Source organism: Myxocyprinus asiaticus, chromosome 45 (genome assembly GCF_019703515.2).
Source record: "Myxocyprinus asiaticus isolate MX2 ecotype Aquarium Trade chromosome 45, UBuf_Myxa_2, whole genome shotgun sequence".
Classification (NCBI taxonomy): Eukaryota; Metazoa; Chordata; class Actinopteri; order Cypriniformes; family Catostomidae; genus Myxocyprinus; species Myxocyprinus asiaticus.
This window is the reverse complement of record NC_059388.1, coordinates 17308074-17331771: the sequence shown is the minus strand read 5'-3', so window position 1 is coordinate 17331771 and position 23698 is coordinate 17308074. Positions and strand designations below refer to the sequence as shown.

The window sequence follows — 23698 nt, the reverse complement described above, 5'->3', positions numbered from 1 at the left end:
AACTTGTGAAATAGATATGTAGATCCGGTCTTAAGAATTTTTACTTGCAAAAGAAGAAGAAGCTGAGTTAAATGTCCTGTTTTTATGGGCCACATCAGACACAAGCACTGGGTTACTGGACATTACCTCTGTAGGTCATCTTGTCAGTACTTGCTCTTCTTATTTGTTATGGTTTCTAAAGTGAAGGTCCCTGGGCATAATTTTATTGTAGGTCTGTTTTTTTTTGTTGTTGTTGTTGTTTTTATAGCTAAAGCATCAGCTGTATGTTTGTCTTTGAGTCTACACTGCCATCTAATGGTGACTATTATACATCAACTTCACACATGTGGTTGGTTGTAAACAGTAAAGGCTTGATAGAATGAAGTTGAGCCTATCAATACTCTAACCATTACAATCTTTTAGGACCACCTTAGTCTATTGAAATTTCACTTGTTCTTTTTCAGAATGTCGCACAGCCATGCCTGCAGATATTGTGTTCCTGGTTGATGACTCCTGGTCAGTGGGTCCAACCAGTTTCCAGCAGATCAGAGAGTTTGTATCTGACATCATTAGATCATTTCAGGGCAGTGTGGTTGGACCAGAGGGTGTTCGCTTTGGAGTGACAGTCTTTGCAGACATGCCCAGGTACAGATGAACAATATTCTCACTGCAGTATGTTAGTGTTAGTGCATATAAGCTGTGTATGATTATGAGAGAAAAAACATTGTGAACATGTGTGTGAATGCCTGTAAGTATAAACTGTAAGAATGCCTCTTACAGGTCTAAATGCTTTGTACTGTATGTGTGGTTCTATACAGGATGCGTATAGCTCTGACGGATTATTCGACTCTGGATGAGGTGTTGAGGGCCTTGGAGGAGGTGCCGTACGAGGGAGGCAACAGTCGCACTGGTCTGGCATTGGAATTCCTAGTAGAGTCTGTCTTTAGTGCCTCCATCATCAGAGACAATGCCCCAAAGGTGAAACCCTTCAATCACAATGCTAAACTACATTAGCAAAAATAACTTTTTTTTTTTTTTTATCTTAGAATGACGAATTTAAATTCTGATTTGTTATGTTGAATTTCTGTAAGTCACAACTTTTTAGCGTTTGTGTGAGAGAACAAAGTTTTGACCCTGCAAAGGCAGCATAAAAGCTGCATCAGAAGTAGCATATTTAACACAGAACTAAATCTCTGGTATTTGGTAGTCAGGTGGGTCAGAGCCGACATATTTTAATATGGCTTTTATGTGGCATTGCATCTTTACACATAATTATTAGAGTTGCATGTCAGCCACCTTAACACTTAACTAACTATAATTAACTTAATGCCTAAAGATGCCATATACTGTTACTGAGTCAGACCGCCTGCTTGGTTTTTATTGATGTATGTAAATTAATAATAATATAGATATACCCTGATTAAAAAAAAAAAAAAAAAAAAAAAAATTAAACCAGCCTAAAGTGGTTAGCTGTTCTCCCAGCCTGTCCAAGCTGCATTAAGATGGTCTGTTTTGGTGTTTTTAGAGGGGTTTTGAACATTTTTAGCTGTCTAAACTAGGATACCTGATGGCTGACCAGCTAAACCAGCTAATCAGCAGCTTGGCCAGTTTGGGAGACCAGCTAGATCAACTTAAACCAGCTAAGACCTGCATAACCCCTACATCTACAGTTCCTTTTTTTTTTTTTTTTATCTGGGAAATATCCAAATGCCATTACTTCAATAAATGTATCCCAATCTGAATGTCCTGGCATACTGTACATACACAGCTAAATGTATACACAACTAAATATATCACAGAGAGCTGCACTTGTTGTCACCCTGTTGATTCTGTCAGGACATCTCGTCCATGCTGCAGTGCACACACTCTACACCGCAGTGTCCCACCCTTCCTAATTTAGGGCTTGATTATGATTCCAAACTGCACACAGCTGCTGGTGTTGCCATAGAGCACCTGGTGTGAAGATGTGAGAGGAACGGCGAGTGTTCATAATGAACTGCAGAGATTTCAGCTTTTATTAAAACTCACATCACACACATACACTATAATGGCGTGTTAGTGTTTGGTGCATATAGATGAATCCAGACACAGCTTGACCAATGCAGGTGAACTTTAAGTGAACCAAGTAATGTTTCTTTTTCCGAATAATCATTTGTGAATATAAGCGACTTTGCAGGTTTAGGCAGGTTTGGATCTGCTGCAGTCGAGGAATTACGTATGCGATGAGATGATAATTCGTGCCGTGTGCTTTCAAGGGCATCAGTGTCAGTGTGGTGTTCTTAATGGCAGATTGAGCAGTTTAAGATCACTCTTGTAAATAATTCTTAGTCAATGAGAGACATTTTTATGCATTTATGCACCTTTGGATTTTGCAAGATTTATGATTTTTGAGAAGCCTGCAGCATGTCTATGGGCATCTGCAAGTATTACCTTGTTGTTAGGGTTTTTTAGAATGCACTTGAACTGTATTTGTATGCTAGAATATAAAGTACCCCACTATGTTTCCCTCTGGCCTCAGATTGCTGTTCTGATCACTAAAGGCCAATCGGATGATCTGGTTGATGGTCCGGCTAAAGCTGTAACAGACAGTGGAATATCCCTGTTTGCTGTGGGTGAGTCTTCAAACTTTGTATTTGTCCTTTCCTTATGCTTGTATGCATGTGTATGCACTTAGCGATAGCTTGGGGACAGAAGTATCCCCAAAAGTGAGCTAAATCTGAAAAAACCTACCTTTGGGGGCATCCCATTAATTTAATTAATTACATTTAAATACAATTTTGATTACATTTTAAATTACATTTTAAAATGGAAAAAAATCCAAAAATGATAAAAGATTTCTTTTGGGGGCAGAATTGTTTGACGTCTGAATCGGAATAACAACAGTATAGTGCAGTTATTTCCAGTGTGCACACATCATCTGCAAGTGGTTATGTTGGTGAATGCACCAAGACAAAAAGCATGTACTGTGTGTTTGTGTGTGAGTGTCAGCCTTGTTTCCTTGACTTTCTCACACTTTTTCCATTTTGACAGGGTTACAGAAATACTCAAACCAGCCCGTCTGGCACCAACAATCATGCCACACTCCAAATCACTGAGATCACATTTTGATGGGTTTTTTTTTATGCACTGCAGCCACATGATTGGCTGATTAGATAATCGCATGGGTGATTGTTGGTGCCAGATGGGCTGGTTTGAGTATTTCTGTAACTGCTGATCTCCTGGGATTTTCACACACAACAGTCTCTAGAGTTTACTCAGAATGGTACAAAACACATCCAGTGAGGGGCAGTTCTGTGGACGGAAATGGCTTGTTGATGAGAGAGGTCAACAGAGAATGGCCAGACTGGTCTGAACTGACAAAGTCTATGGTAACTCATATAACCGCTCTTTACAATTGTGGTAAGAAGAAATTGGCGGGTTGGCGCTGTTTTGGTGGCACGGGGGGTACCTACGCAATATTAGGCAGGTGGTTTTAATGTTGTGGCTGATCGGTGTATGTACGACAGGGCAACATGCCATAATGTTTTCCAGTCATCACTTTCTGTGTCACATCTACAACTGATATACTGTTTAATAACACTGGTCTGAGACACAGGGTCACTTGTGTATACACTCACACATAAAATGCCTGTTGAGCTTTAACCATTGACTGTGTCTTACAGGCCTCCATGATATGTTGTTAAGAAAAAATGCTTGTCATTGAAGCTGTGGCACAATAGTTAGTGAATTTGATGCAGGTTTGAGCCTGGTCTGCAACTTGTCCTTATCATAAAAGTTCATCATGAAGGAAATTGGTTGCCTGGCCCAACAGTCAGTTATGCAGTTTAGTGGTGATTATACATTACAAAAATATTTCACTGCAGAATGTTCCGACTGATCAATCAGAATTCAGGATTTCAAAGAGCCATGTAATAAATGAAAAGAATACATGTAGAGTAGAAAAGTTAATCTGTGTCTTTTTAACTGACCAATTTGTTTACTCTGTGTTCTTCAGGGGTGAGGAACGCCGATCAGTCTGATCTCAGGAAGATTGTTACAGAACCTCACGAGGAACATCTGATGCTTAGCCCAGATTTCTCTTTCTTGGAGCACCTGCTGCCCAAACTCTCCCGTCGCATCTGCTTCACTGCGTCAGAACCTCCACGACCCGTCAAAAAAAAAGGTTAGACTCCCATGAGTTGTGCTAAAGCCTTAATAAACATGAACCATCAAGATAAAGCAACAAAAAATATCTGAAAATAGAAAATAGTAAAAAACGTATTGTTTTAAACATCCTTTATGTAAGATACATTTACTAAAAAACCAAATTGGGTCACAATTTATAATAACTTTCATTAATAAATCATTAACAAACATTATGTAATGCTTAACAGATCATTAGTTAATGTGTATTGAGATTTTTAGAAATATGAGTTAATGAGCTTGTTAATATTAACTAATTAATTTAACAATACATAATGCTTAACATATCATTAGTCAATGTAAATTCAAATACTAACAAATGTTCCGAAAAAATACATCTTGGGGTGCTACTTGCTGGAGGGACCTTGTGAAGTGCCTTGAAAATTTTACTTACGAATGTTATTAAACTTTCATTCATATATGGCTTTACACTTTTTAACATATACAAATGTTTTTACAAATTTTATAAAATGATTAACAGATATTAACAGAATTTACATTTGAAAGCTTACAAATGTTATTAAACTTTTTCATAAATGATTTGTAAATGAGCCCATGCACTTTTTTACATTTACAAATTTTTTAAGAAATTATTAGTATTTGTCACCACTTGAAACACATTTGAAGCCACACATTTACTACTTGTTTGTTTTGGTATGTATGCATGCTTTTACTATTTACACATCTTTACAAATCATTTAATAATTATTTGTCCATATTTTTGAAGTACCCAATCTAAAGTTGAAACTCTTCATCCATTGTAAATGTTTATAAAGGTTTACTAATTATTATTTTATTTGATTATTTTCTGATTTTCTCCCCAATTTGGAATGCCCAATGTGCTCTAAGTCTTGTGGTGGTGTAGTGACTCGCCTTAATCTGGGTGGCGGAGGACGAATCTCAGCATCTGAGACCATTAATCCGTGCATTTTATCACGTGGCTTGTTGAACACGTTACCGTGGAGATGTAGCGCATGTAGAGGCTTCACGCTATTCTCCACGGCATGCACGCACAACTCACCATGCGCCCCACTGAGAGCGAGAACCACATTATAGCGACCATGAGGAGGTTAACCCAACGTGACTCTACCCTCCCTAGCAACCGGGCCAATTTGGTTGATTAGGAGATGTGGCTGGAGTCACTCAGCACACCCTGGATTTGAACTTAAGACTCCAGGGGTGGTAGTCAGTCTCACTACTCGCTGAGCTACCCAGGCCCCCTACTAATGATTATTTAGTACCTTTATGGGCATTGGACTTTGAGCTACTGTAACACATTTTGTGTTTCAATAAAAGTCCAATGCCCATAAAGGTACTAATTAATTCTTGCAAATATATTAAACAACATGAAACATACAAAAATATGAACAAATAATTAATAAATGATTTGTAAAAATGTATAATAATAAAAGCATGCCTACATACCATAACAAACCAACACCAAATGTGCGGCTTGTACAGACCGTAGTTACTAATTAGCTGGACTTTAATAAATAATTTGTAAAAAATACTAATAATTTCTGAAAACATTTGTAATGAGCAAGTGAATGAGCTTATTTATGAAAAATGTTAATAACATTTGTAAGCATTCAAATGTACATGTTCATTATATGACATTTTTTCAAATCATCTATAGATGATAAACAGTGGCAAGAAAAAGTATGTGAACCCTTTGGAATTAGCTGGTTTTCTGCATTAATTGGTCATAAAATGTGATCTCATCTTCATCAAAGTCACAAGTATAGACAAACACAGTGTGCTGAAGCTAACAACACACAAACAATTATAATCTTTCATGTCTTTGCTTAACACATCCCATTAACAGTGCTGTTGAAAAAGTAAGTGAACCCTAAGATATAATGCCTTTATTAGAGAATATATCTTGAATTAACTTTATTTCTTACCTCGTTTTAAAATTCAACAAAATTTAGTAAGGTTTATTCTTAAAAAACGTACACATATATTCAAGATATATTCGCTGAAAACAAGTCTTATTATCATACAAATAAATTCTCAAGTAAATCTTGTTTTACAAATATTTAGATATTTTTATTTCAATAAAAGAAAAAAATTCTGATTAAGAAAAGGATTTTTATGTGTTACACAATTCTATCATGCTCCTGCTATCCGTTCTGCTTTCTTTCCTTGATTTTGACTCTTTCTCTCTCGACCTGCTATAGTGGTAGAGAGGATAGTGGGTCCTAAAGATCTGCAGGTGATTGAGTTGAGTTACAGCTCTCTGCAGCTGAGCTGGAGTCAGGCTACGGGAGATGTTACCGGCTACAGGCTGCTCATAACCCCTGTGTCTCCAAAGGGCCATCTGCTTCCAGCACAGCAGAGACAGGTGAGATATGCTCACCTATGCACATGAACACCATATGCAGCACCATACAACAGATGGATTGCAGCACATGGACAGGATGCATGTGTGTGTGTTGTGTTTGTGGCAACAAGCTGTGTGTTTGTGTGGTTTGTTTAGAATGACAACGTATGTATTTTAGCAGAAATAATAAATGAATATAATTCTCTCTGTCTTTCAATGTCTCTCAGATTGATCTGAAGGGAGATGTTGGCAGCACACCAGTATCCGGTTTGAGTCCCAAGACTGAGTACTCTCTCACTGTATATGCCATCTACCCTGGACGCATAGAAGAATCTGCCAGTATTATCACAGAAACCAGTGCGTGTTGAACTGTATACAGTTTACAGATCCCATTAAGTATTTGGACCCTTAAATCACTTTTTAAAAAGTAGGTGTACATTTGTGATTATCCTGCTAGAACACCTGTGTGAACTTGAGGAGAACTGACTTCAGACATCCACTGTAAACCAAACTGGTTACTTCTGAGAATATGTCTAGTATAATATTTTTACAGATGCATTTTGGTTTTATATTTTGTGTCTAATGCAATGAAAGTGCGGTTCCAAATATTATTTGTAAGCCACTGTGCTCCGAAAATATTCTCTATCATGATAAACATTCCTCAAAAAGGCAGATTTACATATTTACTAAAAACACATACTTTAATAGTAATATTACTATCAATATTACACAAAAACTCCCAGTAATATTGACCTTTTTGAAGGAATCATACATGCAAATTTTTTTCTAAATTAAAAGAAATATATATATTCCAAAATGCATGCACATACTCTAACACTGGCATTTCTCTTCTGTGTTTCAGCTCCTGTGCCACCAGTTGCCAACTTCCGTTTGAATGACGAAGGGCTGTTCTCTTTACGTCTTGGATGGACACCTCCTCTTGGAAAAGTGGATGGATATAAAATCTACGTTCCAAGATGTGAGAAACCTTCGCTTATTCCGGGACTGAATAATACACATTTTACAGATGTTCTTCTGATAGATTCCCACATATATTAGCATATATTCTCAGAATGCACTGTGAATGTGCCTCATATGCAAACTGACAGGGATTCGTAAAGGAACATGGGAAAGGAACTCGTGTAAGAGGCTATTTTATGATATTTAATGTAGTCTGATATCATTTCCACCTCAGCGGACAGACCCGGGCTCATTTATGAGCAGATGCTGAGGGGTGACACCTCCTCTCACATGATTGACACTTTAGAAGAGGACAAAGAGTACACTGTCAGCATCTATGCCATCTATCCCGAGGGACCCAGTGAACCTGTGTCAATAGTCGGAAAAACACGTAAGTCCATTTCTTCTTTCTTTTTGCCTTTATACACAATTAAGTTATCCATTGCCTCTTGAATGTGATGTCATGTACAAAAAGTACTCTGTCTTTACTATGGTACTGTGATGATCTCAGATGGTAACACCATGCTACTTTGATACATTCCATGGCACTGAATAATGACCATATTCATGTATCAAGGTTACCCCACCATTAGAAGCTTTTGAAATACAGTATTGTTTAATTACATTAGAATTGTTATATAAAAACATATAATATAATTTGTTGGATAATAACAAATCTAATTTTAATAATAATAATAATAATGATAAAGGTGTAAATTATTTGATATTACAGGTGCATCTCAATAAATTAGAATGTCGTGGAAAAGTTCATTTATTTCAGTAATTCAACTCAAATTGTGAAACTCGTGTATTAAATAAATTCAATGCACACAGACTGAAGTAGTTTAAGTCTTTGGTTCTTTTAATTGTGATGATTTTGGCTCACATTTAACAAAAACCCACCAATTCACTATCTCAAAAAATTAGAATATGGTGACATGCCATTCAGCTAATCATCTCAAAACACCTGCAAAGGTTTCCTGAGCCTTCAAAATGGTCTCTCAGTTTGGTTCACTAGGCTACACAATCATGGGGAAGACTGCTGATCTGACAGTTGTCCAGAAGACAATCATTGACACCCTTCACAAGGAGGGTAAGCCACAAACATTCATTGCCAAAGAAGCTGGCTGTTCACAGAGTGCTGTATCCAAGCATGTTAACAGAAAGTTGAGTGGAAGGAAAAAGTGTGGAAGAAAAAGATGCACAACCAACCGAGAGAACCGCAGCCTTACGAGGATTGTCAAGCAAAATCGATTCAAGAATTTGGGTGAACTTCACAAGGAATGGACTGAGGCTGGGGTCAAGGCATCAAGAGCCACCACACACAGACATGTCAAGGAATTTGGCTACAGTTGTCGTATTCCTCTTGTTAAGCCACTCCTGAACCACAGACAACGTCAGAGGCGTCTTACCTGGGTTAAGGAGAAGAAGAACTGGACTGTTGCCCAGTGGTCCAAAGTCCTCTTTTCAGATGAGAGCAAGTTTTGTATTTCATTTGGAAACCAAGGTCCTAGAGTCTGGAGGAAGGGTGGAGGAGCTCATAGCCCAAGTCGCTTGAAGTCCAGTGTTAAGTTTCCACAGTCTGTGATGATTTGGGGTGCAATGTCATCTGCTGGTGTTGGTCCATTGTGTTTTTTGAAAACCAAAGTCACTGCACCCATTTACCAAGAAATTTTGGAGCACTTCATGCTTCCTTCTGCTGACCAGCTTTTTAAAAATGCTGATTTCATTTTCCAGCAGGATTTGGCACCTGCCCACACTGCCAAAAGCACCAAAAGTTGGTTAAATGACCATGGTGTTGGTGTGCTTGACTGGCCAGCAAACTCACCAGACCTGAAAATTGTCAAGAGGAAAATGAGAAACAAGAGACCAAAAAATGCAGATGAGCTGAAGGCCACTGTCAAAGAAACCTGGGCTTCCATACCACCTCAGCAGTGCCACAAACTGATCACCTCCATGCCACGCCGAATTGAGGCAGTAATTAAAGCAAAAGGAGCCCCTACCAAGTATTGAGTACATATACAGTAAATGAACATACTTTCCAGAAGGCCAACAATTCACTAAAAATGTTTTTTTTATTGGTCTTATGATGTATTCTAATTTGTTGAGATAGTGAATTGGTGGGTTTTTGTTAAATGTGAGCCAAAATCATCACAATTAAAAGAACCAAAGACTTAAACTACTTCAGTCTGTGTGCATTGAATTTATTTAATACACGAGTTTCACAATTTGAGTTGAATTACTGAAATAAATGAACTTTTCCACGACATTCTAATTTATTGAGATGCACCTGTATATTGTTTTTGACCTTATGGTTTTAACAGCCCTTTGTTTGTCACTGCATTCGCCACTAGATGGCGGTATAACACACATTTTAAGAAGAAACTTTATTACATTATATGATGTGTGATGTGTCTATTTACTATACATTTACTTTGTTCAAACTTCTTGAAATGTAACTTTTTAAATTCTTTTCACACATTATTGTCCTACCCAGAACTCTTCCCTGTGCACTTACCCTTCTCTGTGTATTACAGTGAAACTGGTCCCTGTTGAGAAACTGCTGGTGCAGAACGCCACCACAGACACAGTTCAGGCAAGATGGTCATCTGTCAGAGGGGCTACAGGATACAGACTCACTTGGTCATCATCAGGTAACCAGCTTGTACTGTGACAAATGACCAATCTCCTCTACATGCTTAATAATTATCAGGAAAAAAATAGGTAATCCACTAGTATCTATATACAGTAACTGGGTAGTTGATGTGTCATTTGACATTTTTTAATCAACATCAACATTTTAGGTTAAAATGTATATTTATGTATAAAGGAAAGTATATATCTCACCATTTCTTTTAAAGTTTTCAACATTTTAATCACAGTTTTTTTTTCTTATTTTATGTGGCCCTGTGGTGTAACAAATTATTTTTTATTAGAAAAAATATTTAGAAAAAATATAAACACTGCATGCATAATTAAAAAAAAAAAAAGTAAACAAGTAAAATGCTATTTAAAATAAATGGAGTGTGATAGCATTGTGACGAGGAGGAGGGTGGGGCTGGGCCATGAGTGTGCACGCCCGGCCCCCAGTCGGGCCAATCAGCCGAGGAGAGGGATAAAGACGAGCCGGATGCAGCAGTTCGAGAGAGAGAGAGCCACACGCAGCTGCCGTGTGTGTGTTTATGTTTGTGTCTTTTTGTTTAAGTTTTCATTAAATATTACTTTGATGGTTCGTCCGGTTCCCGCCTCCTCCTTGCCCATCCTTTATACTGTTACAAGCATGTCACACTGTAGGACATGTCAAAAGTATTGCATTCAGCACCCATCTATAGAATATACAGTATATACTCTAGCTGCCCCCCAGTATTCAGGATAGTGGTTGATTAATATGTTTTTTGACGATCGATTGTTAAACCTTTACATTTGTTCTCCTCTAATCTAATATTTGGTTACATCCTTGATATTATGTATTTATCCAAATATATTTTCTATTGGCCTGTATATAAGTATGATTATATCACAGACTCAGTATAAACTGTGAATAAAACAGATATATGAGCAGGAAATCCTGTTCCCCATTGTCTCTGATTTGCAAAAATATATGCCATTGTAATCTCTGCTTCCCTGTTTTCGCAGAGGGACACATAGAAAATGTGAACCTGGGAGACAACTTTTATTTCTACATGGTGCAGGGCCTACATGCTGGCACAGAGTACACCATCACCATCAACCCCATCTTTGTAGACATTGAAGGGCCTGTTACATCTGCCAAAGCCAAGACATGTGAGGGCTGCACATGCACTGGAAGATACTATACTGCTTATAAATGTATCGATCCACTCTATGAAGGCAATGATGAGGCTCTCTTTCTTTCTCAGTGGAAAGCAGTGCAGTACAGACCCTAAGAGCCTCTGCAGTGAGCACTAGCAGTGCCGTTATCTCGTGGAATGCTGTGCCTGGAGCCACAGGATACAGACTGGCCTGGGGCCCAACTGCAGGTACCTCTATAAACGCCTGTGCTTTTTCCACCCCCTTTTTCTGAGTTTTTTCTGTCTCATTGTCCTGCACTTGGCCGTTCTCTTCTCTTCCGTTTCTCCTTTTTGTCTGTACTTTTCTTTCATTTTCTCTCTCTTTCTGTTTCTCTGATTGATAGTCTCTTTTTCACAGAAGCGACAGGTTGGTCACAACGTGAGGTGTTTTTGTGCAGCCTCATGACTCATGCCTTCAGCTTTAGCTGTGTGTTTAGGATAATTTGTGTGCATGTGTGTTTTGAATTGATGTCACCACGGAGCCCTTCTGAAAGAAGTCTTTGAAAATGACTCTTACCTACCACTGTGATGGGCTGCAGGCCCCTGCATTAAAGGAGCGACCTGGAATAACATTCTAATAAAGAAGAACACTGTGACTCATGCCACACGCTCTGACAGATCCATATAAATGAGTTTGAAGCCAAGTTGTTGCAACACGGAGAAAGGGGAGAGAAACAGGGAGAGAGAGGGAAAGCGAGGTATAAGGAGGTGCTTAGATGGTTGATCAAGCCAGAAGAAAGATCAGAGATAGAACAGGTTACCTGACACCACTTAATTAGATCTATATTTACCTTCTCTCTCATTCCATAAAAGTATTTGAATAGTTTGCCCAAAAATCATTTACTCACCTTCATGCCATCCCAGATGTGTATGACTTTCTTTATACTGTTGACCACAGATTAAGATTTTTAGAAGAATATCTCAGCTTTGTAGGTCTATACTATGCAAGAGAATGGTGACCAGAACATTCAAGCTCCAAAAAACACACAAAGACAGCATAAAAGTAATCCATAAAACTCCGGTGGTTTAATCCATGTCTTCTGAAGCTATCCAGTTGGTTTTGAGAGACCAAAATGTAACTAATTTTTCAATATAAATCCTGATTTCAAGCTTGATTACACTTCCTAGTGCCATCTGGTGATCTGCGCATGCGCCAAGCACTAGGAAGTGCGATAGAGCTTGAAATCATGATCATGTCTAGAGACTTCAGTGGCAAAGTTTACAGTAAAAGAGTTATATTTTGGTCTGTTCTCATCCAAAACCAATTGCATCTTGTTTAAAATGATAAAACAACAGACAGTTTTCAGAAGCAGGACAAAACGTATTTGGAAACTTTCTGGTTATGAAACATAATAGAACATGTCAGTAGTTGATGTGATAAACACCTGTTGACTGACTTCATATAAACACTAATAATGGGGCCAGTTAGTTAACAATAATTGCAAAAATGGCCAATGAAAGTGAACTTGGATCTGAGAAATCGTCATTTATATGCGAATGGCACTTGATCTGATATTTTGTATCTAATGCAATAAAATTCATAAACTTTTAAGTGTGTCAACAAGTAAATATTCTTGTTTTCTGTTTCTTCAGTGCCTTTGAATAAAAAAAGCATAATTCAAGCATTGCAAAAATGACCTATGAATACAGTATGTTCATATGTGTGTTTTTGTGTATGAAGAGTTTGTAGGGAGAGATCGGCCCAGACAGCTGGCCCTCAACGGCAGCACTACTGAACATATTCTGAAGAATCTGGTTCATGACACGGAGTATGTGCTCTCTCTCTATGTGCTGTTTGGTTCTGCGGTTGGACCGGGCATCACTGCTACATTCAAGACCTGTGAGTAGCCTGGCATGGATTTGCGATTTCTTGATAAACACATTCTGTTGATGAGCACTTGCAGAATTCAGACATTTAGTCTCTTATTGGTTGAATCTCATGCCACATGTTCTGTTTACCAGCACCTCTCGGATATGTCTCAAATTTTAAAGTGACCTTATACACCAGCTCTTCCATCGATGTGGAATGGAGCCCTATTGTAGGGGCCACAGAGTACAAACTCACCTGGAGTTCAGGTAAACAATATGCTTGTCTAGACACCCTCTTATTTTTACCATATGTCATTGATAGTTATTCTAAATTGCTAGAGCACTTTTGGACTTTTGTTTGTCATAAAGGATCTACAAACTACAAAAAATCTGTCCCAGTCAGCTTTAATATGACCCATTCTATCTATAACTGCATTTTGAATGCATTGGTGTTTGTGTGTATGTGTGTTTTCTTCCAGAATTTGTGCGCCCTCAGAGTCGTTATCTTGACCGCAGCATTTTACGACACAGCATCCCTGGTCTTGAGCCAAACACCCTTTATTCCATCAGCATTCATGCTCTCTACAGCAACACAGAGGGGCCAGAAATCACTCTCTCACAGCAAACAGGTACTGACCAGCTCCCAGATAAAGACAACATTAACACATATAAAGAAAAACTTAATTTTGTCCCGCAAGTTTTACCACAGTTTGTGATTTTATTCTTATTTGTGTTGTTTCTGGGTTTTCTAACTGTGTCCTTCTGTGTCAAGATACCAAAACACTCATTTACAGACCCTGTAAAATCAAAATTGAAGTTTGTTGCGGCTTTTGGTGCATGTTGATTAGCTTTGAGACCATAAATGCTAGTGTACTCCTAAAAGTTGACTAAATTAACTTTTAGCAGATATACACATTTAAAAATAGCAGTCTTTCTCATAGATTAGAAACATAGATGACTCCTCTTGCACTTGTGGGAGTATCCCATTTTTTGTCCAATAAAATGCCCCCTAGAATGAGAGTGTTCCTCCCCTGATACCACCAGCTACTGACTACCGTGAAACTATTGGATATTGTAAATCATGTTTTGTGGCTTTAATGTAAACTAAAGGGGTGAACCAATATGTCCCACCCCAACCTAATGTTTCAGTCAGAAATAAGGAAAAAACTGCACTTGTCAATCCATTTCTTGGGGTCTTCAATATGTTCTCATTTTTTGCTTTATAAACTCGAGTCCTCATTTATCTGTGTGATTCATGCTGGTGTTCTAAATGCTTTAAGTGTATACTGCTACATTTAATATTGTTCGGTTCAATGCAATTTGTTTCAAAGTGTTTAATTGTGTTCCACTTACTCTGTAGGAAATCAAAAACAATAAACCTTGACTTGGCTTGTTTTTTTGTTTTTTTTTTCAATTCACGTGGGCTGGTCTGTTTTGCTCTGTGTGTGCTTGCAATGACAACTGGTCAACAGGCACAAACCATAAGAAGAAATCTCTGATCAGTTAATTAGGCGTTACAGACAGTCAGGGGCGGCGATATGGAGATTTTCTAAGGAGGTCGTTCTAATGGGATTGTGGGATATCAGGAGATTGATTGATGGCTCCAGTGTTTTGAGCCCCCCGCTTTAGGACCACAGCTGTCTACCACAGTAGTTTTACTGAAGCTGTGTGTGTGTACATCAATGCCAGTGTGTGTATGTTTCACTTCTTTCAGCATCACTGTTATCAGTACATCTTCTGTTGAAGCATCTGTTCTTTTTTAAAGATTTTTTCAGGAAACACAGAGAAGCAGCAGGAAAGTAGGAAGCAGATACATACAGTAGATTGACATGTTTTATCTGTTTTTGTGTTTTTGTCGTGGGTGGTTATTGGCAGACACAGAGAGATGATAAGAAAAAAAGGGGAGAGAGAGAGAAGGGGGAACGAGATGGGAACATGACCCGGGCCAGACTCAAACCTGGGTCTCCCACATGAGTACCATCACTCAATGTGCCAAAGCAAAATTAAATTTATTGATGAAAAAGATAATGAAAGTAAAAGTATTAACAAGTAGCGAACAGTAGACTATTCTAGTTCAGATTTTGATTCCACTTAATGATTGTGCTTGCTTTACGATTCCTTTAATGATTATTTTGAGTGAGCACCAATCACCATAAATTGAACCAAATATCATGAAAATCCTTTTTCATACATCGATAATTGGAAGATTTTCCCGATGATTATATTCAGATATAAATAGGGCTGCTCGTTGCATAATAGTCTTTGTCTTTTCAAACATGTTTCTCAATGCAACGTTTGTAAAGTGTGAGTGGCAGGGTTAATTAAAGAGGGTTTCACACCGGATGCGTCTGGCGAACAAAATGGCGTGTTCTAAAATTCGAAACAATTATTTGCTATGAAAGTACGCAAACACTGCTAATGCTCAGTGTCAACATTCTGCAGGGCCACGAAGCGCAACTCGCGTAGTTTTCCATTAAATTGGACCCAAATCATTATCAAAGGACAAAGATTATTTACTCTAGCCATCACTGGATGACATATTGTGTATATGCATCTTTCATATAGTCTACACAATGTATTTTCAGTTATAAGTATGTTGTTTTGTGGTTTGACAGTTTGAATGAAACCTATTCAATGCTACATACAGAGAAATTGCTTAGTATACGTCGCCATTTCTAATCGTTCAGTTTGCACAATTACACCAATTTCATACATTAACCTGCAAACTCATCAATGTCACTTTGTTCATTCTTGACAAAAGTACAAAAACCTTTGTTACTTTGGACTGCCATCTGCTGTGCTGCATCAGCACGTCCTCTGTGTTGTGATACCTGTGCCATTCCTAACCGTGACTGGCTATAGTAAATGTTATAAATGTATACACTACTAGTTTTGAAACTCTTGACTGAAATGTTCCTCATGATCTTAAAAATCTTTTGATCTGAAGGCGGATGCTTAAATGTTTGAAATTAGTTTTGTAGACAAAAATATAATTGTGCCACCATATTAATTTATTTCATTATAAAACTAAAATGTAATTAAAAAAACAAGTTTTTGAAATTGATAACTTGGACCAAATAATAAAGAAAAGCAGCCAATAAGTGCCCAACATAGATGGGAACTCCTTCAATACTGTTTAAAAAGCATCCCAGAGTGATACCTCAAGAAGTTGGTTGTGAAAATGTCAAGAGTACAATTCTAGGCAAAGGGTGACTACTTTGAAGATGCTAAAATATAACACAGTTTTGATTTATTTTGGATTTTGTTTAGTCACAACATAATTCCCATAGTTCCATTTATGTTATTCCATAGTTTTGATGACTTTAATATTATTCTAAAATGTGAAAAAAAATTATAATAAAGAATGAGTAAGTGTTTCAAAACTTTTGACCAGTAGTGTATATCTTGAATAAATACATTTGATCAAATCTGTTGTCAATAATTGTTTTGCCGTGTCCGTTATGTTTACAGCATCTTTGACGGACTCTGAGCTGATTGAAACAGTTCAGGATGTAAAAGTGGTCGACATCGGTGCCAGCTCATTCAAACTGGCCTGGAGGAAAACACCAGGCGTCACTGGGTACAAGATCACCTGGAGCCCCTTCCAAGGTGGGCACCGATTGTCCTCAAACATTACAAGCCATCCAATTTATCCATCCATCTGCTTTACTGTGATATTGTGTGGGGTTTTTTTCTCTCAGGTGGTGAAAAGAAGAGTGAGGTTCTATCTTCTTCTACCACATCCTTCACCATCACTGATCTGCCTGCCAGCTCCGCCTTCAAGATCCAGGTGTCTGCTGTGGTCAGGAGCAAAGAGGGAAGCCCAGTCATGGTGACCGCCCGTACCTGTGAGTCTATGAGCCGTACCTGATACACCTTTAATATCTCAACAACATACTACCACAGCCACAGTGTTTTCATGTAAACACGTTACAAATCTTTGATCAAAAATGTCATAAGATCAAAAAAGCTGTATGTAGAAGAATATAGACCATTATGGGTTTCAAAGAATGGTACTTGATTTGAAGATTGTTGCTGTTGTTTACAGTGGATCTGCCTAAAGTGACTGGATTTAGTACTCTGAACATCACAGACAACAGCACTGTATTGAACTGGACCAGTGTGACTGGAGCCTCTGGATATCTGCTGTCCTGGAGACACATATCAGGTCAGAAACACAAGGATCCACATTTACTGAAAGGAATTCACCTGTGCATAGAGGAACCCACATATATTGTATAAGTGCAGAATTACAAAACAGATACGTGTAACCTAATATAGACAGTCAACTTGATTCTGACATTTTAAATAATATCTTTGACTTGAATACAACCAGTTAATATAGATATTACCACATGAAGAACATCATTTAGGTTAACATTTTGACTTTAAGCAATATTTAGCTACAGAAATTCACATTTTCTCATCTCAACCCAGTGTTGCACCCAAGTCTACTATATATAAGCTATTATACTCCTGGGCTCAAATACTACAGATGTTTAAGAACAAGATGGCTAAGCTAAGGTTCCTGTCATTCATATATTAATGCATATCGTTTTGTGGCAGCGCAAAGCAAATTCCAGATAAGCTCCTGTAATAAGTCTTACTCTCACAAAAGCCTTTTGGTCTAATGCATGAGACAAGAAATAATAGAATAGACAGTGTAGATAATGTCAAGAAGAGATCTGTGATTCATTCCTGTTGTTATGATGGCATCGGCAGAGCCTTTCCTCTAATGAGGGTGTCCTTCGCTTGAACATGAAGGTTATGAGCTTTTTTAAGATAGACGCCTATTCTGTAGCCTATGACACATTTATGCCTGTGACCCAGAGGATGCTAAACATTTTCAGAAGTTACTGTGTCCTCAAATTGTTTTAAACTGATATAAAAGGGGTTTATGGCACCTCTCAAGTAGATTGTATTAAACATTTAAATACAATTTTTGCAGAAAATAGACTCTCACAGATGTTCCAGTTTTTAGTTTTCTGCACATATTTTCTCACCTCCATCTGTCACCAAAAAGGTGTCATTATTCTGACATGCACTATAAAAAGTCCAAATGTGCCATTGTTACCTTAAGGAGCTACTTCTACCTGATCTGCAGCCGGTTGCAAGAAACTCATTAAAGGGATAGTTCACCCAAAAATGAAAAACTTTATTCTGCAGTACACAAATTACGATTTTAAGGAAAATATTTCAGCTCTGTAGATCATCACAATGTAAGTGAATGGTGGCCAGAATTTTGAAGGCCCTAAAAGCATATAAAGGCAGCATAAAAGTAATCCAAATGAAACAGATCACTAATTAAGTAGATTTTTTTTACATTAAATCTCCACTTTCACATTCCTCTTCTTTTGTTTTTGGCAATTTGCATGCTTTGTGCATATTGCCACCTACTGGGCAAAGAGGATAATTTATAGTAAAAAGGACTTAAATATTGATCTGTTTCTCACCCACACTAATCATATCACTTCTGAAGATATGGATTTAACCACTGGAGTCATATAAATAAATTTTATGCTGCCTTTGTATGCTTTTTTTACCTTCAAATTTCTGATCAGCATTCACTTGCATTGTATGGACCTTCAGAGCTGAGATATTCTTCTAAAAATCTTAATTTGTGTTCAGCAGAAGAAAGAAAGTCTTCCACATCTGGGATGGCATGAGGGTGAGTAAATGATGAGATCATTTTCCTTTTTGGGTGAACTATCCCTTTAAGTTAAGAAAACCATTTTTGACAATACACTTCCAATTAGAACTAAGGGTTTTCATAACTTCAGGGGATTTTTGCAACTGGGCTGACCCTTAAAAACTACTTTCATTGGTGTAACCTTATGTAGTCAGGCTGATTCTGTCATATTAATAAATTTTTTTAATTGAATAATTCCAGTTAATTCAGATTTTACCATACAAGGCACTTTTTTAGGTTACCTAATAAAATATTTGTAAGTGTTTAACACTGGGGATGCTGAGCTTTTGTGTACTTTTTGTGACCTAATATTATTTCTCTTTCAATGTTCTCTGTAGAAGTTGAGATCTCCACTGAGCTGCTGAACTTGGCTTTCACTTCCTACAAGATCCGAGATCTCCAGTATGGAAGAACCTACATCTTTTCCATCAGACCTCTTTATGGGGAAGTGGAGGGCCCTGTCACAACAATCACTAAAAGAATCTGTAAGACCTCATGTCTACTAATATCATTAACAATACAGTGGGGTCCAAACAGCTATTAATGAAAATAATTATATTTAAAAAATTTCTAAATAAATACAAATATATATATATATTACAAATTGTATTATTTGTACAAGTGAAAGATGAACTGAAAAATTAACATGAATATGAAATTTCTTAGTATTTGGTATATCCCCCTTTTGCTTTGATGACAGCATGCACTTAAGCTTGCGTAAACTCCAAAAGTTTGTGCCCCCACCCCCATAAAAAAAAATCTCATTACTTACTCACCTTCATGCCATCCCAGATGAACATGACTTTCTTTCTTCTGCAGAACACATACAATTATTTTTAGAAGAATATTTCAAGCACCAAAAATCACATAAAGGCAGCATAAAAGTATTCCATATGACTCCAGTGGTTAAATCTATATCTTCTGAAGTGATATGATAGGTGTGGGTGAGAAACAGATCAATATTTAAGTCCTTTTTACTATAAATCTCCACTTTCATTCTATATCTGAAAGTGAAAATGATTTATAGTAAAAAAGGATTTAAATATTGATCTATTTCTCAACCAAAGTAATTGCATCGCTTCAGAAGGATTAAACCACTGGATTAAACGGATTGAATGGATTAAACCACTTGCTGTCTTTATGTGATTTTTGGAGCTTTAAAGGTCTGGTCACCATTCACTTGCTTTGTATGGTCCAACAGAGCTGAAATATTCTTCTAAAATTCTTCATTTGTGTTCAGCAGAAGAAAGAAAGTCATACACATCTGGGATGACATGAGGGTGAGTAAATGATGAGAGAATTTTCATTTTTGGGTGAACTATCTTTTTAACCTTTTTTTCCAGCATGATTTGAGGAATGTTCTGTAGAGCATCTTGTGTGCTTCAATGGACCTTGTGCAAATGAGTTAACATGTTCAATGTCACAAAATTTTGACCCAGAAATTGTGCAGGATTTTGAAAATATTCTTCTTTATTTTATATCAGAACTTTTAATTCTTTTAAATTTTTCTGAATTCTTTTTCCCAACATCTTTAAATAAAATTTTTTTTCAAAGATTTTTTATTTTTATTTTCAAAGATTTTCAATACTTAGGTTTTTTAATGTAAACTATGTTCTTTCTGAGTATACAAGGAACTGCTTGTTTATGTGCTTTTTTTAGCTTCATTTGAATAAGAAACGTTTCTAACTAAATTTGCAGTTTCTAAAAGCTGTGATTGTCTTACAGTGGGTGCTCCTCGTCTCATTCCTGTTCTGAGTGCTACACCTGCCCCTGTCTCAGCAAATACCAAAAGCAATGATCTCCACCACCACACCACAACCAGAAACACCTACACTCCAGTAGTCAAAGTGCCCAGCACACCCACCAGCACTCAGAGACCTGCAGTGAGGCCTCAGATCACAATTGGCCAAATGGCCGCAGCACTGACCAGAATTACCACAGCAAATGACCAAACCACCCTGTCCATAGAGACCCCCCCACCTGGACCAGGTCAGGTTAAATTGCTTATACTGTATATCTACCTAAATTTTGTTTTATCTAACTGTACATTTTTTTCTTTATTCAAAATTTTCAAATGATATTTAATAGTGCTTCCTTTAAGCATATATGCTGATGTTACATTTAAAGAGGTGATGTCATATATTATTTAATTCCAGTCCAGTTGCAATGTCATAGTTTAGGTTTTCATTTTCCTAAAACAGAACAATCAAACATTTCACTGAATCTCCATAGGTAAAAATTGCATTATAAATTATTCAAGCTTAATCTGCATTGTAAATGTATATGTATGAATGAACGGTTTGTATCTGTCTGTTAGTGTGTGGCAGGGTGAAGGCAGACATTGTTTTTCTGGTTGATGAATCCTGGAGCATTGGTACTAATAACTTTGGCAAGCTGAAGGACTTCCTCTTCAGAACTGTCACCTATTTCCCCACTGTAGGATCTAAAGGAACACAGGTAAGTAATGCTAATGCACTGTTATTTAACGATAATCTTTACACCTCATTCAGAGTCATTATATGTCTTAGTAACTCGTAGTCTTATAATGAGTACAAATTGTGTGCTTTGATCATACATCAAGGCACCACGCATCTAATGCTGTAGGTGTGGGCTAAACCGTCATTAACTTGTCTTTGCTTTGTTTAGATAGCAGTGGTTCACTATAGTGATCAGCCCAGGATCGAGTTCAACTTTAACACTCACAAAGACCGGAACTCAGTTCTGAGAGCGCTCAGAGAAGTCCACTATGGAGGGGGGAACACAAAAACTGGTGAACATGCAAACAAAAAACATTTTAAGATCCAGAATGGTTAAAGAAGGCAGATAATTGTTTGTGAATACGCGTGTTTGTGTGTTTACGTGTGTAGGTCGTGGGATCAGCTATGTCCTCAGGGAGCTGTTTCAGGAATCTCTGGGTATGAGACAAGAAGTTCCTCACGTCTTAGTGCTGCTTACAGATGGAAGAGCACAGGATGATGTAGAGCCACCCTCGAGAATTGCACATGCACTTGGTTAGTCAAATCAACTGCAATGTTCAGTAGAAAAAGGCGATAAACGAAATTACAGATAATAAGATTTAATTTTCTTGAAGTAAGTTTACTTTTGTTACCCCACTGGCAAAAAAACGTTTTTCTTGTTTTTCTGTGTAAACCTCACAAAATTTGCAAATGAATACTGATAAAGAAAATTATTTATTGCAGGGTAGAGACCAACTCTGTATAACGGCAAGTAAATAATGAATTTTGGTTCTGGTAAACTTCTAGGTGTCAGTGTGCTGGCCATTGGAATCGCTCACGCTGATATTGATGAACTGCGGAAGATCGCCTCCCCCACCACCTACAAGAACATCTTCTTTGCCAGTGACTTTGACGATCTGCCGTCCATCGAGAGAGAGTTTATCAGAAGCATCTGTAGCGAAGCATTACAGTCAGAGTTCAAACAACACAATGAGGTTGGCCATGTACATCACAGTGGAATTATGGATAATTTTTTCACAGAACACACTAGGGACCTGATCCATTTTTCTGCATGTTTGTCCTAGTCTGCTGAACTGGACACACCTATGAGTGACCCAGAGGCTCTCTCTAAACCAGAAGGGCCCTGTCCGCTTAGCTGCATGGTAAAAGCTTCCTCACTGTACTCTTCATTATCAACTCCAAGCTTTTAGCTTTCAAACAGTGTCTAATATGAAACCTCATTCCTAATCTGTTGTTGTTCACAGGGTCAGAAAGGGGAGAAGGTAAGTGACCACTATATTATTATGACCTCAAAATGCTGATGATATACAGTGGCCCCAAAAAGTATTTGTACACTTAAAGGAATATAGAAATTCTGTCATAATTTACTCACCCATGTCGTTCCAAACCCTTGCGACTTACTTTCGTATGCAGAACACAAAAGGACACATTTTAAAGAATATTCTAGTCCATCTTTTCAATACAATTGCAGTTGTTAGGGATCCACTTTAAATGGATAGTTCACCCAAAAATGAAAATTCTCTCATCATTTACGCACCCTCATACCATTCCAGATGTGTATGACTTTCTTTCTTCTGCTGAACACAAACAAAGATTTGTGTAGCTCCAAAAATCACATAAAGGCAGCATAAAAGTAATCCATATGACTCCAGTGGTTAAATCTGTATCTTCAGAAGCGATATGATAAGTGTGGGTGAGAAACAGATCAATATTTAAGGCTTTTGAGGTTTATCTCTCAACCTCAATTACATAACATTCATGCCCACCACAAAATAAATAAATAAAAAAAATAATCACAGAGCTTTGAAAATTCTGACATATACATTTTATAAAATATATTGAAAGTTGTAACTAATATTTCACATCTGAAAGTGCAAGTGGAGATTTACAGTATAAAAAGGACTTACATTTTAAACTATTTCTCACCAACATCTATCATGTCGCTTGTGAAGATACAGATTTAACCACTGGAGTCATTTGGATTACTTTTATGCTGCTTTTATTTGCTTTTTGGTGCTTGAAAGGTCTGGCCACCATTCACTTGCATTGTAAGGACTTACAGAGCTGAGATATACTTCTAAAAATCTTCATCTGTGTTCAACAGAAGAAAGAAAGTCATACACATTTGGGATGGCATGAGGGTGAGTAAATTATGAGAGAATTTATATTTTTGGGTAAACTATCCCTTTAAAGCTTAAGAAAAGTATCAAAACTTATCATAAAAGTAGTCAATGCAAATTGTGCATCATATTCCAAAGCTTCTGAAGGTATACAATAGGTTTTAGTCAGAAAAATGAATGAATGTCATTGCATTAGATAACAAAATATTAAGCCAAGTGGCATTTAGTGATAGTAAATGCACATTTTCTGCAAAACATTTTTTTGTGACATCTGTGATTACTCGCTAGGATACCTGTCTGAACTTGAGGGAAGCCGACTTCATACATCCACTAAAAATTTCCAGTCCCAT

General features: G+C 37.4%; 1 protein-coding gene across 3 annotated transcripts in view; it reads left to right on the top strand.

Annotated features, from left to right (window-relative positions):
• The window catches only part of LOC127435091 (collagen alpha-1(VII) chain-like), a 108188-nt gene that overhangs the window by 14044 nt on the left and 70446 nt on the right, over nt 1-23698 (top strand). For 2 of the 3 annotated variants that reach the window (XM_051688266.1, XM_051688264.1), the window contains exons 1-16: nt 11097-11227; nt 11323-11442; nt 12935-13093; nt 13216-13329; nt 13542-13691; nt 16534-16671; nt 16764-16910; nt 17111-17230; nt 19090-19236; nt 20477-20740; nt 21069-21208; nt 21398-21521; nt 21619-21762; nt 22015-22202; nt 22293-22370; nt 22473-22490. In XM_051688266.1, coding sequence (XP_051544226.1) covers nt 11128-11227; nt 11323-11442; nt 12935-13093; nt 13216-13329; nt 13542-13691; nt 16534-16671; nt 16764-16910; nt 17111-17230; nt 19090-19236; nt 20477-20740; nt 21069-21208; nt 21398-21521; nt 21619-21762; nt 22015-22202; nt 22293-22370; nt 22473-22490 — 2151 coding nt within the window. In that variant the 5' untranslated portion in view covers nt 11097-11127. Of the gene's footprint in view, nt 1-443; nt 625-797; nt 958-2497; nt 2592-3973; nt 4142-6341; nt 6506-6711; nt 6842-7346; nt 7464-7679; nt 7836-9981; nt 10099-11080; nt 11228-11322; nt 11443-12934; nt 13094-13215; nt 13330-13541; nt 13692-16533; nt 16672-16763; nt 16911-17110; nt 17231-19089; nt 19237-20476; nt 20741-21068; nt 21209-21397; nt 21522-21618; nt 21763-22014; nt 22203-22292; nt 22371-22472; nt 22491-23698 lie in introns of those variants that run through there. The other variant, XM_051688267.1, reaches the window with a different exon arrangement.